Raw genomic sequence first — 15,611 nt, forward strand, 5'->3', positions numbered from 1 at the left:
GGGGAGCGGTCACTGCGGGGTTATTGTATGAGATGCTTATGCAGTGGAACCATTTGGAAGTGCCAGTGTTTTTTGTGTATTTAAAACCAACTGGACTGTCAGCGTTGTGACTCCCTGTTCTCTGTGTGTGCTGATAGATCCGCTAGACGGCACCCTGGTTCTGCTGCCGGCGGAGGCCCAGCGCCGGCTGGTGCAGCTGGTGTACTTCCTGCCCTGCCTGCCTGCCAGCCTGCTCGCCTGCCTCAGCCGCTGCTGCATCATGGGCAGGATGTCCTCTGAGCTGGCGGCTACGCTCATCGGGATTCTCCACATGAGGTACAGCGATGAATGTGCATTTTAGTTTACTGTTTAAAAAAAAGTGAATGTTTATTCATTAAGCGTGATTTTTTCACTGGTTTGCATACACACAAAATCAATATAGCAAAATTGGCATTAGGAAGAAAGTTAATGCTTCCATCAGACTTTACTCCAGACTTTCACTTCAACTCTGTCCTCACACTGACTTCATTTACTCCAATGCTTGATAACAAAATCCTATCAATTACCTGTAAGGCTACACGATATTGAGCACCCTCTGCCCAGGGCATGATCACTGGTTGTCTGTCTTCTGCCACTGGTTGCAGCTTTTTCTCCTAAATGCTTTGACCTGACACTGTTTGTAGTGGAAAAATAACCAGCCAGTGTGTATTCTCATGTTCTGCTTTATTTCAAATCTTAAACTCACTCTTCATATAATTACCACGCTTAAATAGCCAATTTGTAGTTGCTAGGCAAGTGTCTTGTTAAAAATTATTCACACTCTTGTTGCTTTTCTCCTGGCTTGAAAGAGGGTATGTTTGCCTGTAAAGTCGGGGAGAGAGGCTCCTGTTCCGCTGCAGTGAGTGGAAGGCTTGCTGGGGTTTCACAAGGGTACTTTTGCTTTGGTGCTTCTGGAAAAAAATACACTTTTCTTCTTTGCTTGGTACTGTTGGAGCTTGGAAAAATATACAGGAATTAAGCTTATATGAATTATGCTTAAAGTGGTTTTTTTCTTAATGCTTTTTGGAACTTAAGTATCTCTGTATTAAAATATGACACAGCACAATATACTGTCAAATACAGACCTGTTCATATTAGCTGTATAACATTTGAATAAGGTGACTAATGTATGAAGTGATGGTGATGAAATTTTAAATATCCAAATATAAGGCATTACCACTATAAAAATGAAATTCTGTCTAGTTTTGGGAAGATGGACCTCAAAGTTTATTTTTTAAAAAGTTCTCTGCCACGTACTAGAAATTCAGTGGCAAACCGTAACCAATTCAAAGACAGTTGTAAGAACTAAAGTCTTGGTAATAAGCACTGAGGTGCTTATTTTGTTGTTAGATGTTATTGGATTTTCAGTGTGGGAGATTTTTATAGTAATAGTATAACTTTTAAAGATTATCAGAAAGCAGCAGGTGGGCTGTAGGCATTTGATCCTTTTGGCAGAAGATGCAAGAGGCAGCTGGAGGGTAGCATTCTTACCAAAAGTAGGTTGCATTCTGACAACACAGGAGGACGAGCAACTTCTCATTTTTCAGAGGTGCAAAGAAAGCATTTTGATTTTAATTTATGGCATTTGGAACATGTTTTAAACTGTTGGGTTCAAAGATTGTGGGCTATCTACCTAAGAAGTCAATTGAAAGGATAAAAAAACCAAGCACTGACATAGTTATATTAGTATAGCTTCTTATATTGATAAGCCCTAACAGTCTTTTTTGTTTTTTTTCTGGAAGGTTGCAAGTTCTGATGAAACTTGGAAAAGAGATGTTACTTTTGAGCATTGTTTTTCTTTGATAAAGCTGTTGCCATTCATTGAGAGGAATCAGTGTTAAAAACAGCAACTTGATCATTTTTTCCTTAAACACATCTGAAAATAAAGCAAGTCCTTGGAAAGATGGAAACAAGTCTTTTTATAGACAAAGTGAATGCAGCAGTGTTGAAAATACATTCTCACCTATATAGCCAACTTTAAGAACTTGTGCAAATTTTAAAGGGTTTACCGATGACACTTTTTTTTAGCTGTGGCTCAGCTTCTTAATACATAGGTGAAATCTATTTTGTGAAAGACTACTTTTTTTATCATCATGACCATAGACTCTTTTTATCCTAAAAACTTCATCCTAGAATGCCTTAAAGAGTTGGAGAACAGAGATGATGTCAGAAATGTTAGTGGCTGCTGTGGGGGGTGTCAAAAAAAAAAAAAGTGCTTTGGCAACTTAAGCATGCAAAGATAGCGAAAGATAGCGAGATAAGTAACAATATTAACTTCTCAAGATCAGAGAAGTCTGATATATCTTCTTCCTTGGAAAAGAAGTTGTACAGTTAAGGAAACAGTTGTAGGTTTTCTAGATATGAACCTTAGCTGGACTTTATGAGCTTCATAACCTGTCATTGCACATAGGATACATGAACTAATTTTCCGTCTCTTATCAGAAAAGCCAGGCGGGGTATTGTGTCCAGTTCTGTGGTTTGCTTTTAGATAATGATGTGGACAAACTGGATTGAGTTTAAAGGAGAGCAGACAAAGAACGATAGTCTGTAAATTGTGATAATGGGGAATGACTGACAAATTGGCATTGTTAGGCAAATAAGGCTGGGAAGGAGGGGGAACCATGTGTGTAAAAGGCTGAAAAGGAGTGGGAGAACGGAGTTCTAGAAGGATTAGAAATATAGGCCGTAAACGTTAGAAAAAATGTTTGGTTTGAGTGCTAGCAAAATTATCTAAAAGCAGAGATACGTACTGGAATAGGCTGTGTAGGAAGGGGGTATAAATATACTTCACTGGAGAGACTTAAAATTGGAGTGGATAGACGTGTATTGTGGATGGTAGAGGTAAAGCCTTGAAGGAAGTAGAGGGACTAGGTAACTTTTGGTAATCATTTATAGCTCTTGTGATGCTTGCAGTTAAACATGCAAGTTTTTAAAATGAATGGTGCTATAACAAAGTGTGTATAATTTCACAGTTCTGTGCCACAATCTGGTTCAGGGGACGCTTTCTGTAGTTCTAGATTATGATAGTTTTTGCACAGGGAAACCTGACACAAACCAGTCCACTGGGAGATGGCATTTTATGACTAAAACCAATGTTGTCAGTAGATGGCACTGTTTTGCTTCCAGTACTTCCATGTTGTGTTTGGAGAAGGGGGAGTTTTTCTAAATTTCTTTTCTTCTATGCCACCTGCTTATCTGTCATGCTTTAAATAGATTGCATTCAGGAGCGTCAGAGGCTCACTGGTGTATTTGGTAATTGTTCTTAATTTCTTTAAAAGCCTTTATTTTTACATTATTCTTGACTGGCAGAGCATGTACACTTTACTTATACATGCATTTGAGAATGCACATATGTACTTATGTGTTTGCCAGGGAGAAGCTACATTAAGGTGGATTTGATGAAAGTACATATGGATGGTAATAAGGCTGTTGCAGTTATTCCAGGAACAATCATTATAAACTGAAGGAACTCCTAGCTTTTTTGTGTGTGTAAATGATAAAAGTAGATAGTAAATGTATCCAGGTGGCTTAAACCACAGCCCTGTGATGATATGTGGCAACAACATTAAATTACAATTATTGTGTTACCTTTTAGAATTCTTTGTTGATTAAAAATGAATTTTGAAGATGTTCAATAGTTCCCACTTCTTACTTTTGCAATGGTGAAATGAATAGCCAGGTGGTCTGCAGGACCCCATCAAGTGAGCCACAGTGGGCTCTGTGTGCTGAGAATGAAGATTTTGCTGACAGTATTTTCATATATAATGGGAAAGTTTCTGAGCCTGGGAGGGTGATTATACTCTTAAATTATTAGGATGGTTCCTGTTGTGCTCTTGGTCTATATTGATCAGAGCTTTACTAGTCAGCACAAGCCAAGGACCGTTCTTAATAAGGAAGCTGAAATGCAGCCACCCCATTTTGGGTGCTGGTGTAGACATGGCCAGATTTATACTAATTGATCTCTGTGCTGATGAACAGATGTTGCTGCTGTTTGGGTCACTGAGACAGCTGCAGCTGGTGAGTTTCAGGTGAAACTGAGGGACAGAGGTATTGTTTTGGCTTAATTTTGTTGCTGTTCTCCTTCAAAGCCTGCCTTGTGCCTGCTGGGTGGGACCAGTTGATGTAAGTAACGTCAATAAATCTAGGCAAGGTAGGGTTCTAAGAGATGGAAGCGTGCCAGGGTTTGGGGGGTATTTCTCCCCATTCCTGTTCATACATAAACAGGTGAGGAAAGGTGTGGAGCAACATGAGCGAGTGATCTGTGTCTTCAGACTGAGAGAAATGAGAGGCAGTGACTTCTTGGAAGGAGCTGAGTTCTCTGAGTCAGCCTCTGAGCTTAAATTTATGGAGACAAATGGAAGCGTGTGGGAAGTACTTCAGAAAGTCTTTGTATCTCATCTACTGGATGGAGTTTTCTGTCGTCCTTAGGTGGTACTACTCAGATTATTATATTGAGACAAACCATTCCTCTTGATGTAGTGTGCTGTATTTGTAAAAGAATCAACTTCAATATTTTTAATTAATGATTTATTGTAATAACTAGTAAATAATCGAACAGTAGTTCTCTGCTAATTAAAGACAAATGGTTTAAGTGTTGGGTGGGAATATGTAAAGTTTGGCATGAGTGGACCTTTAGTTTGAAATTCCAGTCTTCGCTTCATCTTGATGGTGGAGTTCTGGTGGTTCCTTGAGGGTGTCTGAATATGGCCAGGTAGACAATTCTCTCCAGGAAGTGGAGAAATGTATGAATTGTTGATGGACTAAGGTCATAAACTTTAGCAGTATTATAGGTAGAGCTGGAAAGAATTTTTGGTGTAAACCCTCTACACCTACTTCCTACATTTGTAGGGCAGATGGGCTACTTCAGAATGGTTTTTAAAGGACTAGTGAGGCACGTTTATTTTTGGGGTAGTTTTTGGAAGACTGGCTTTGAAGAAAATCTTTTTATCAAGAGTGGAATCCTATTAAATGTTGTAAACTCACCTTCTTGTGTATGGTAGATTGTCTTGTTTGTCTGACAAAAGGGAGATCTGCTGTTTACATGTCAAAATCTGTACTGTAACAGTGGCAGAGGAACACCATTTGCCACTGTTTGTTAGGCTCAATGTTTTTGTTTGCTACCTTGTAGTGACTTTGTGGTGATTGAATGGCAGATATTCTTGCAAAAACATTTCTCTTTTTTCCTTCCCCTTTGTATAATGTAGGATACTTAAAATGATTAATATATAACCTGAGTACTTACTGCAGTGTATTCTATTCTATGAAATATGGATTAAGAAACACAGATTATGAGATTGTGATCAAATATATAAACTAGGAAGTTAGATTGACTTTACAGGAAAAGTTCTATTTCCTCTTAACATGTCTTGAGGTACAAATAAGGAAATCGTATTCAGTGTAATTAAGTGCAATTTGTTTATATGCCTTTATTCAGTGTCATTACATAAATGCAATTTATGTGCCTTATTTATGCATAATAGTTATGATTTTTTCAGAACTTTTTATCCATTGGAACAGTGTGTCTGGAAATTATTTCACTCTAATAGAGAATTGGACAGATAATATTTCACTGCCTAGATAAAAAACAATGGGAGTTAATTTATGGCATTTCTCTTGAAGTAGAGTGTCCATAAATGAGGTCTCCAATGGCTTCGAACAGCCATTTCTTATTCTTGTGGGGCTCTCTCCCTGCTGGGGGCTTGCAAAGAGTTGTTTTTTCTGTTGATGTAGAAAAGGAGAAGGGTGAGTACCATATAAATAAAAGCTGAGTGCTCTCTCCCAGTGGGTCATAAATTGTGTGGAGTTCCTAGTCTTCGCAGGTTAGAGATAACTCTGGGTGTAACTTGCATTCTGCTTGTCCTAACTGTAAACGGACTCTTTCCTTTAAGAGGTAGTGCCTTTTAAAATACCCTGTTGCTTTCCAGACAGTAATGAGGAAGCTCAGCTGGCATCTCATCAAGCAGCCAGGCATGCTTGTTGGTTCCTGCTGTCCTCAGGAATCTGGTGTTTAGAAAGAACTGGGATGGACATTTTTGCATCTGTTTGGTATAAGGTGTAAAAATCTGTGTCTCCAAGTATATTACCCAGAGATGTTTTAGGGTCATAATAGAGTTTGAAGTTTTCTATAGGTATTTCCTTTGTAAGCAAATACTACTGTTACTTTATTTAGTCATCCTAGTTGGGCGTTCTGGAACCCTTGACCAGTATAGCTTGAGGAGGAAATGTGAGAATGCAAAATGTAGGTAACGAAGAGCCTATATACTACTTCACTGAAGACTTACTGAATGCATTATTGTAGACAAGAAGAAGAAAAACATGATATTCCCTAAAAGTATTTGCAAGCTGGAAGGAGACCTGGAGAGGATATTGTGACCTATTATTGTGAATAACAACACTGTTAGAGCAATTGAATACAGTAATTCTCATACAAATGAAGTGTAGAAAAGATTTCAGAACAGTGTTTTTTTAAATGAAAGCATAAATAAAATTAAAATTTAACCAATATAAGCTAAGTTCTTATTTAAAAAAGAAAAGAGGAAAAACCACTTTCAAGTCATTACAAATGGTACAATGGAAGGTCAACTCCATACACCTTTGAGAGTAAGCCAGAAAGCATACACGTATAGGAAGGTATAGTAATTATGAATGGGTTGCTAAGAAAAATATAAGAATAGTAAGGTCTGTGTTTGCTTTGAAGTGCCTTTTCTGGCTATATGTTCACCCCCACAATTCAGAAAGAAAAATGAAGGAGGAAGGTATTAAAAAAGTAACAAAAATGCTTAAGGCACTATTGAATATAAACTAGAAAGAAGATTGTGCTTTCAGAATGCTGGCATTTCCCTGACTGGGTGCCACTGAGCATGAAAGGTAAAAGACTGATCTGTCCTCCTTGCTACAATATCAGAAAGGCCATAGTTCTCGAGAACCAGATCGTGGTGTGGGTTATGGTGCGTTCCTTCATCCACATCTGGTTAGCAATTTCCTTTTCCTTTCTCAGGTCTTAGACCTTTACATAACAGTGAGCGAGGGAGAAAGCTAAGCTTGTGTTTAAGGACACGGTCCTCTAAATTTGTCCCCGGGTGGTTGTTTGTAGTTTGATATTCCTAACCAAAGGGAAAAGAATTATGTTGCTGTGCTTAAAATTGCACCAGTCAGTAAATGCCGTTTGCTCATTAGTGAATGTTTCTTCCGATTTGTGCTCTTGTTTATAATGTGTAAGCAATTCTTTTCTTCAGACAACCTTTGCAACCATGGAGCAAATGAGTAGCTGACAGGCTTACTTTTAACAATGCGTAGCTCAAATTGTTGTTTTCTTAAAATAGGGTTCATATTTTTCTCCAAATCCCTGGTAATTCCTTGTATGTTCTTTGTATTTGGCCACATCTTCAAATACTTGATCCTTCAAAAGAGATAATGAAAGTTAAAAAACTCATGCTAACAAACCATGCCTACATATGGTAACCTGTTAGAGGAAAAAGATAACTCTCCACTTGCTCTCAGAGTTTATGTTCAGGATCTGTGCTAGCTGGAGCTAAGTTGGTGTGAATGATGAGATGGGTACAGGGTTGGAGAAGTATTTGAGGATTCATTTTTAAAAAAAAAAATTTTTTAAAAGCGATTTCAATGTCAGTTTGTGACAGCCTTGGTTTCCTGTCTCTTCAAGAACTGGTACGAAAGCTGAGAGTGCCGATCCTCGTTGACAATGTAACACAAAACTGATATGATTAAGTTGATGCAGGGACCTGAGTTTATATACTTTATTGCAGTTGCATTTCAATTTGACAGAAATTATTTTTCATTAAAGCTAAACAGGAGTAAACTATGCCAAAGCTGAGATAAATATTGGCACAGGGCTTTTTAGTGTTTTAAAAGAACATATTTTACAATAGTGCAAAGTACATGCCTACACCGGGGGAAAATGTTTTATATTTTCCTTCCATGAAGGTGCAATAGTCTTAGTCTGGTACTTACGCACGGTTTTGCTCCTTCCAGTGTGTACTCTTGTTTATACAAATGCAGTTCCTGAGAATGAGAACATGGGAGTGTTTGGGATATATTGTAACATACTTGCCAAGCTCTCCAGAATAGCTAATTTCATAATTGTTCCATTACCTCATACTTGGCAGGTGTTTTTACATAGTAAAAACATGTTTTACATGGTAAGCGCCATGTTAAATGGTTGTCAGACAGCTCTGCTACTAGTTATGCAGCTAGATGTCTATGTAAGACATGAGTTGTTCAGAACAATCCTGTGAGGAGTCTGGCTAGAAGACATATCTGTAGTGTTGTCTTAGCATGGTTTTCCTCAGCAGAGCAGAGTTTCTGGGCTCAGACAGTGACCCCTAGGCAGTGTGGTGAAGAATTTGAATGGAGTCCTCTTAGCTCTAGAGAAGGATGCTGCAGTATTTCTGGAAGTCTTCTGCTCCTGATAAGTGCTGATCAGTAGCTGAAGAGTTTTGCCTTGATAGACAAACTCTCTGGGCTGATACTAGACTTGCTGTGTTGAGAGCTTGTAGGTGGCACAGGCCATAAAAATAGGAAGCTGAAAGAAAGAGGAGACCTTTTCTTTACCCTCTTTCTGCGGATCAGTAAAGATCTTTTCTCAACACAGTGCCTGGTTGATCACAATGGAGGATTCACAAGTAATAAGGGGTATAGTTCTACTCATCTGTGGTCCTGGGTTGTATAGGAAAACTCAGCCCTGTTTCATGCTGGAGAAACAACTTCTTTATGGTCCTTGATTGCAGTGCAATTATTGTGGCTATTGTTGAGGAACCACTTTACTCTGCTTCTCATAAGTCCAAGGCCGTAACTGAACTCCTGGATAGACAAAGAGAGCTGCTCATCTCTGTGTGTATCCTAATGAGCTGCAGAACAACAGAATGTGCGTCTGGAAGGTGGCAGTGTGTCATCTTCAAACTGTAGGTAGAAGGACTGACTGAATAGCTTTGGCAAGAAAAAAAAAGACAGGGTAGACTTGATTAGCTGTATGCTGCTCTGCTAAGTGCTTTTGTATGCTAAATAACGTGACTGTTGTTAGTGGACTTTGTCTTCTCTCTCTCTCTGGGTAGTTCCTGAATAGGCTGTACAGCCCAGTGCCAGCACAGATCTTGTAAACCTACAGTGATGTCTGTTATCCACTGTATGAGCTGATCAGTTAGCTTTACGCACCGTTTCCTACCTTTAAACTAGTTATCTCTTGATGTAAGAACCTTTGTTCCTATGCTGTGGCTGCTTAATTTTCTGGAATTCTTTCTCCTAAATATTATAGGGTCTTCCATATTCATGTGCACCTACCCCTTAAGAAGATTTCTAAGACACACAAGGCAAAAATTATTTTTTCAGGAACCATTCTGCCTGTACCCAAGCATGACATACGTATTCAGGTCTCAGATAATTTTATCAATTGTTATAGTGTGTATTAATTTGCCTAGTGCAGGCGTTAAAGTTACAGACCTTATTTATGTGGAACTTATTTTTAAAAATGAAACAAAAAAGCCCCAGAAAACATCACATCTGCCACTCCACAGCCTGTAGGTGCCAGAGTTGTTTTCAGATGGTGGGTTGCTCACAGCTGCTAGTAGTTGAGTTCATCCTTGCTTTCCCTTGGAGCTCCTTGGCATGGTGAATGCCATCTCATCAGGGTAATTCCCTTCTGTTTCATTGGGTTCCATAATACATTGTGCAGCTGCTTCAAGTTACAATAGGTCATCCTGAAGAGTTGTTCTGGGATGGGAACCAGCAGTTTCTTCTCTGATGATTAGAATTGGCAGAATTCCTGTAGCTTCTGTCCTATAGTATATCTTGCCTGAGTGTCGCTCTCATGCACTGGTTGACTGATGGGAACACAGAATCTTGGGAAGTTTTCTGTTCCTGATGTGTTTGAAGGACAATTTAGTAGTAGTATCTCAGTAGTTAAAGCACTTGCTGAGGATGCAGAAAATCTGGATTCACTGCCCTCATCTGAAGGGGAGGTTGATTTCCTGTTTCCTAACACAGTGACTTAGTCATTGAACTATTTTGAGGAGGTGTACTTAAATTAATAATATATAAATAAATTATATTAATTTTATTAAATTTTCATTTAGTTGAGGCCTAGAATGCAGTTAGGGTCTTTTCCAGGAAATGAGTGAATCAGCTGGTGGCTGTGCCTATGAATATTTACTTGTTCTGTATGGAACAGAAGTATCCATGGAAGAAACAGAGGGGAAACTCCTTGCAGAATGATTTTATAGCCTAGAATTAAAGAAACAATTGTGGGAGTCCTTGGTTTAAATCTGTGATCAGTGGATGCTAAAATAAATTTAAAATGAGATCACCTACCACAGTCTCAGTTAGGTTTCTCAGGCTATTCTCTTGCAAATGTTTAATTCTGTAAAGCTTCAGCAGCACCCTGTGCTAGAATATTCTCTATTATGTAGAAGCACTTTTCTGGAAGGTGAGAGAGTTGGATTTTGGTTTCCTTGAACAGAAAACCCAGACCCTTGATCTTACACTTCTTGAGTTCCATAACCCCGCATTTATGAACAAGAGGGTGATAATATCAGTGCCTCAGAAGAACTGTGAATCTTGCATTTCCTTTTTCTTGTTTTACTTTAAAAACACTTGAAGAGTGAACTTGGGGGTTTTTGAGATTCACTACATTTTTTCAATTTCATTGCTGAACAACAACAAAAAAAATCAAAACCCCAACCCGAATTCTAAGCAAAATTTGCTGTGCTTGATAGGTCCATTGCTGTCTGAGTTGGAGTTTGAACAGTGTGTGTTGCGGGAGCACAAGTGGAAGGATAATTTCTAAAATGACTGCGGCAAAGTTCATCAGAGCACTTTTACCAGCGATCTCTAAATTGCCCAAGGACTCCTTATGACTTCATAAGACAAAATTGACCCCGTAAACCTGAACCAGAAAGCAATTAGTAGCTAGTTTAGGTCAGGAAGTGCAGAGTCTGTACTTGAGAAATAACCATTGCACACAAACTGCAGTTGTTTTGTTTTGTAACTGTGAGATGTAGCCCAACCTGAAAGTAACAACAGCGTGAACAAAAGTAGTGTGGTCTCTCTGGAGTTAAAAGAAAAGTTAGCAGCAAGTGATAAAAGGCATACATTGCACAGTTGCTGTGACTGAGAAATATTTGCTATGCTAATGGCAAGAGAAGCAGTGATTTTTAAATTAATTAGATTCAGCTTTTCTTTTAATACCATTTGGTGTACAGAGCAGGTTACCTAAAGGTGGAATTCTAAACCTCAGTAGAGAGGTTCTCATGGAGAGCAGTTAACCTTATGGAAATTACAACACGTAATTCATCATAGTTAATATGGGTTTGGACTAGCTGACTGGAGAGGTCTCACTCATATGCAATTTGATAACAGGTTCCCATTGTCAGTAAAAATTTATTCAAAAAGGGGAGGTTATAATATGGTTATTACCTCTCTTCCATCTGTAAATCAGATTTTTTTAGTTAAATGTCTAATGTGTAATTTACAAGCGTCTTGAAAACATATTTTAAAAGTGCGCATAGTTCTTCATTATCCATGGTAGTCTTACTATATTAAACTAAGATTTTTTAAATAATTTGTGCTGTATTTGTAGTATATCAACTTCCATTCTAGAATTAAATTTATTTTGTTTTGTGTTCTTATTTCTGATTTCCTTTAACATGAACCTCAAAATCGAGCAGCTTTAAGGACATTATAGACATTTGGGTTCTAAGATAATGAGGCGTTGACAACTGGTTAGACTTGTATTTAAACAAACTTCTCCTGTGCTGTAATGCTGTTCTGCTAGCATTTGTAATATTAGAAAGACATTGGTCTTAATTTGCTGTGATACATCTGTGAGATCCTCATCCATTCTTCAGTTACATGGTCTCATTATTTTTCCATCCTACATTCTGTATTGGTTGCATTGTGTTCACTGGAGGAGTGTGTACATAATGTTATGCTTTGTCCCTGTTGTTTCAGTAGAAGGCTCCATGTTTTGTCTATTGTATTATGATGCACTTGGAAAACAAAGTGATTTGCCCCGCCCATGAATTTTGTCTTGTGCTCAAGTATTTTCACAGCTGTAGAAGATAAGGAGGTGATATTTCTCCCTACTTGCAGATGAGGAACTGAGGCAAGGGAAGGGTGTAGACAGAAGTACTTAGAAGTAGCTGCTAACTTTAGGAATTCAGCATGAAACATTTGGTCACTGATAATTAGCAGAAAGAAAGCATGAGAAGCCTCCACTTTGAATAATGTGGGGTTTTTTTCTATTCTAAAAGTAAATTAATACCTCATCTGATGATACTTGGAGAAATGTGTTACTACTGACTTCCAGTCCTTCAATTTTAAAAAGCATTTATCTAGCATCTCAGAATCTCTGCAATACAGATAGAAGGGTGGTCCAGTATAGTGCCTAAAACTTGTTTACCTGAATTTGTGAGCTAATCCTTTCTTCTTTTTTTAACCATCTCATGCCTCATATGCTGTGCATGTTATAGATGATGCAATAAATAAGGCAGGAATAGGTCAGGCTGTGTTATCCTCCATTGCAATAATCCTGATCGATCCATTCATCCATGATTTGAACGAGGCATAGATCTTTTTTCAGAGAAAATATGACACATAATATTTTCATAGTCTTAAGGCATATGCACAAAGAGGCCAAGCTGAAGATTATGAGCAGTTTTCTCTGACACTTTCTAAATCAAATGCTAGATTATTTTTAACCTCAATGCTCTTTTGACATTGAGGCTTCTTTTATGTATGTAATAGCTTTCACTTTTTTAAAGAAGTAAACTGCAACTGAATTTGGGGATCTTGGTTTTGTGTGTGCATGTCTCAGCGTAGCTTTGCTTGTAGATGAGTCTTAAAACCATTTAATAGCTCTGTCAGGGGTTTGTGTCTTACCCTGCCTCCACGTTCCTGGGGCTGAACAGCAGCAGTTCTTTCTGCTTCTTCTTATGTCTACGTCAGTGGCACTTAGCTTGGCATGCTGTTAGGATGCTTAAAATGCTTGTCCTGTTTTGTGAGTGTGCAGATAGTCAAATGTGGGTAGAAAACCAGAACTGCTGAAGTGTTTGAAAAATTTCCAGGTTTTAACAATGATCTTCAGAATAACTTTTCATGTCCAGGGATCTCCTGAGCTTGTTTATTAGCCTGCAGCGATTCTAAGTTTTTCTTCAGTCTGTTCTGGAGTTCAAGTAAAATTCTTCTATCCCCTGGTCCTATTATGAGGAATTTGACACATCTGCTAACTGTTGCATGGAAAAATGTTTTTGCATTTTATATTATTTTAAACCAGATTCTGACTAGCTTTGTTGAGTAAGTCCCTACTCCCTGAAGTCGAGCTTATCACAACTTCTTTCCGTGTTTTCTGTCTTCCTGCCCAAGATTTTTATTTTCACTTTTTCCCGATTCCCTTTGCAGCTTGTCATCTGATGTATTTTCTCCTTGCGTTCCCACCATTTTGCTCAGTGATTGCATCACAGTTTGGATTTCTGTGTCCAATAAGCCCTAAGCTACCCTGAATCTCTCTTCATGCTCCCCAATGCTTATTTTGGTACAATGAGCGACCTCAAGCCTGACTCTTGGTCCCTTGCATTGGATTCAAGCAACTTCTTCCCCTATGCTGAACATGACATGGGCTTCATTCTCTTTTGTGGTATACAGATCTAATTCTTGTATAAATATTCACCTTATAGAATCGCTGGAGAAATAGGTAGCATATTCATATCAGCATCTCTTGCTGATTTAGTTGAATATGTGTGATGTCCCTTAGATGCAGCAATGAATTGGACTGGGCCCTCCTTGGAAGGAGGGAGGAAATTCTTCCTTCTCTTGGGAGAAGACTACTGGCCATGGCCAAGGCATTTGTGTCTGGAGAACTCAGTGTTGACAGCCTTCTGAATGCAGAGAGATTGAGAGACTACAGATTAAGAAAAGAAAGCAGCAAGGCAGGCCTTGGAGGAGGACTGAAGGCCTCCTAGGAACTAGAAGGGACCTTGTAGAGCTACCTGCGCCGTAAAGTCGCTAGGTCACCTGAAATATGCCTGGGAATAAGGATTTTTCCATTAAGGATACAATGTGAAGTGGGAGCTCTAATAAAGCCTTTCTTTCTCTCTCACCTAGCTGTGATTTTTTTTTTTTCTTCCTAGAATCAGTTATCCTCCATGATAGTCTGATTGAATCCTGATTTTTTTCTTCAAAAAAAATCTGAAAATCCCTTTTTTCCCTTTTGAGTTGCTCCAGACACGTGCATATTCTAGCTGTCATTTTTGTGGATGCAGCAATATTTGGGATGGATTTTCCTGGGGTGGCAAAATGTACATGCCTGGCACAAAGTTATTCCAAATTTGGTATTTTTGCTTCCAAAACATGGAGCAGTAAAAAAATTCTGAAAAACAGGCTTTCCAGAATTCTGTTATCCATAAGCTAAGCCATTTTGGCTGTTAGTGAAGAGAAATTAGAAAAAAGTGATCCGAGGCAGATAGTTGGCTTGGAAAATTGCATTCGGAAGCTCTGAAATTTCACAAGATTGTAAGAGCAGAAAGCGGCAATCTCTTACAGCAAAGATCCATAGTCCGCAGCACAAGTGCCAAGAGCAGCATACAAGTAAATTTGAATAATATGCATTTTGCATAATGTGATGTGGGTCTGAGCTGCAGCCTTTTGAAGAAAGCATGTGTGAGATGTACTTGCTCCCAGCTCTTGGCTTTCTCTTGGTTCTGCACTGATACACAGACAAGATGCTACTGTGAGGTGATCAGTGGTGTCTCAGCTTGCTCCAAGTTTCCACAAGCATGTACAGCTTCTAATTTGAGAAAGAAAAGTAGGCTGGCGCACCACTTCTTACAGATTGCCCCTAAAAAGGGAAGTGTCGGGCAGCCTTGACGATGGGTTTGCTCCCGTCTTTTGCATGTTGCTCCTTTATATGTTCTAAATCTCAAAGCAAGTTTTTAATTTAGTTCTGTGTTCAGTAGCTTAAAATAGACACTGAAACTGCTTTTAAATGGGATCTATTGTTAATATAAAGAGCTATATCAAAGCTAGTGGACGTAATGAAAAATACAGCCCAACTTTGTAACATAATGACTTTTACCAAATAAGGGAACTAAACCGAATTTAATTTACTGTGTGTTAGCTGTCATCACTATATTAAAGGTTATACCAGTATTTATGAAAAGTTGCTATGTCAGTAATTTAATCAACTTAACAACCTTAAGCCTATGTAGGGGTACAAAGTTCAATATTACTTGTCTTGAAAAGAGCAAGTTCTGGTCTTGAAGCTGTTTAAAATGCTACTCTAACAATAGCAGTTAGAAACAGGAATGCTAAAATTAACAATTTAGTCATGCTAATTCATTGTATTGTGCAGGTAGGTTGTGAATTCTTAATTATATGGTTTTTAATAAACTATCTGCTATTGGTTTTGTGTAGATCATCCTTTGCAGGCTGGAAGTGCCAAGTGCAGGATAATTCAGTGAATGATGTGGACTATTTCAGCTTCTTGTTTTCAACCCTTATAGGTAATCCATGTGAATGTCATAATTCAGAATTAACAAAATGAAATTTGTTTTGATAGTCAATTGCTGGATTTAATTTAGAATAAA

The 15,611-nt window shown here is 38.4% G+C and overlaps 1 protein-coding gene across 1 annotated transcript in view; it reads left to right on the plus strand.

Annotated features, from left to right (window-relative positions):
• Positions 1-15,611, plus strand: part of TEX10 (testis expressed 10) — a 60,115-nt gene that overhangs the window by 26,907 nt on the left and 17,597 nt on the right. Inside the window, exons 10-11 of the mRNA XM_075084520.1 lie at positions 138-315; positions 15,439-15,527. Coding sequence (XP_074940621.1) covers positions 138-315; positions 15,439-15,527 — 267 coding nt within the window. The remainder of the gene's footprint in view (positions 1-137; positions 316-15,438; positions 15,528-15,611) is intronic.

The sequence above is a fragment of the Phalacrocorax aristotelis genome, chromosome 2, assembly GCF_949628215.1.
Source record: "Phalacrocorax aristotelis chromosome 2, bGulAri2.1, whole genome shotgun sequence".
NCBI lineage: Eukaryota > Metazoa > Chordata > Aves > Suliformes > Phalacrocoracidae > Phalacrocorax > Phalacrocorax aristotelis.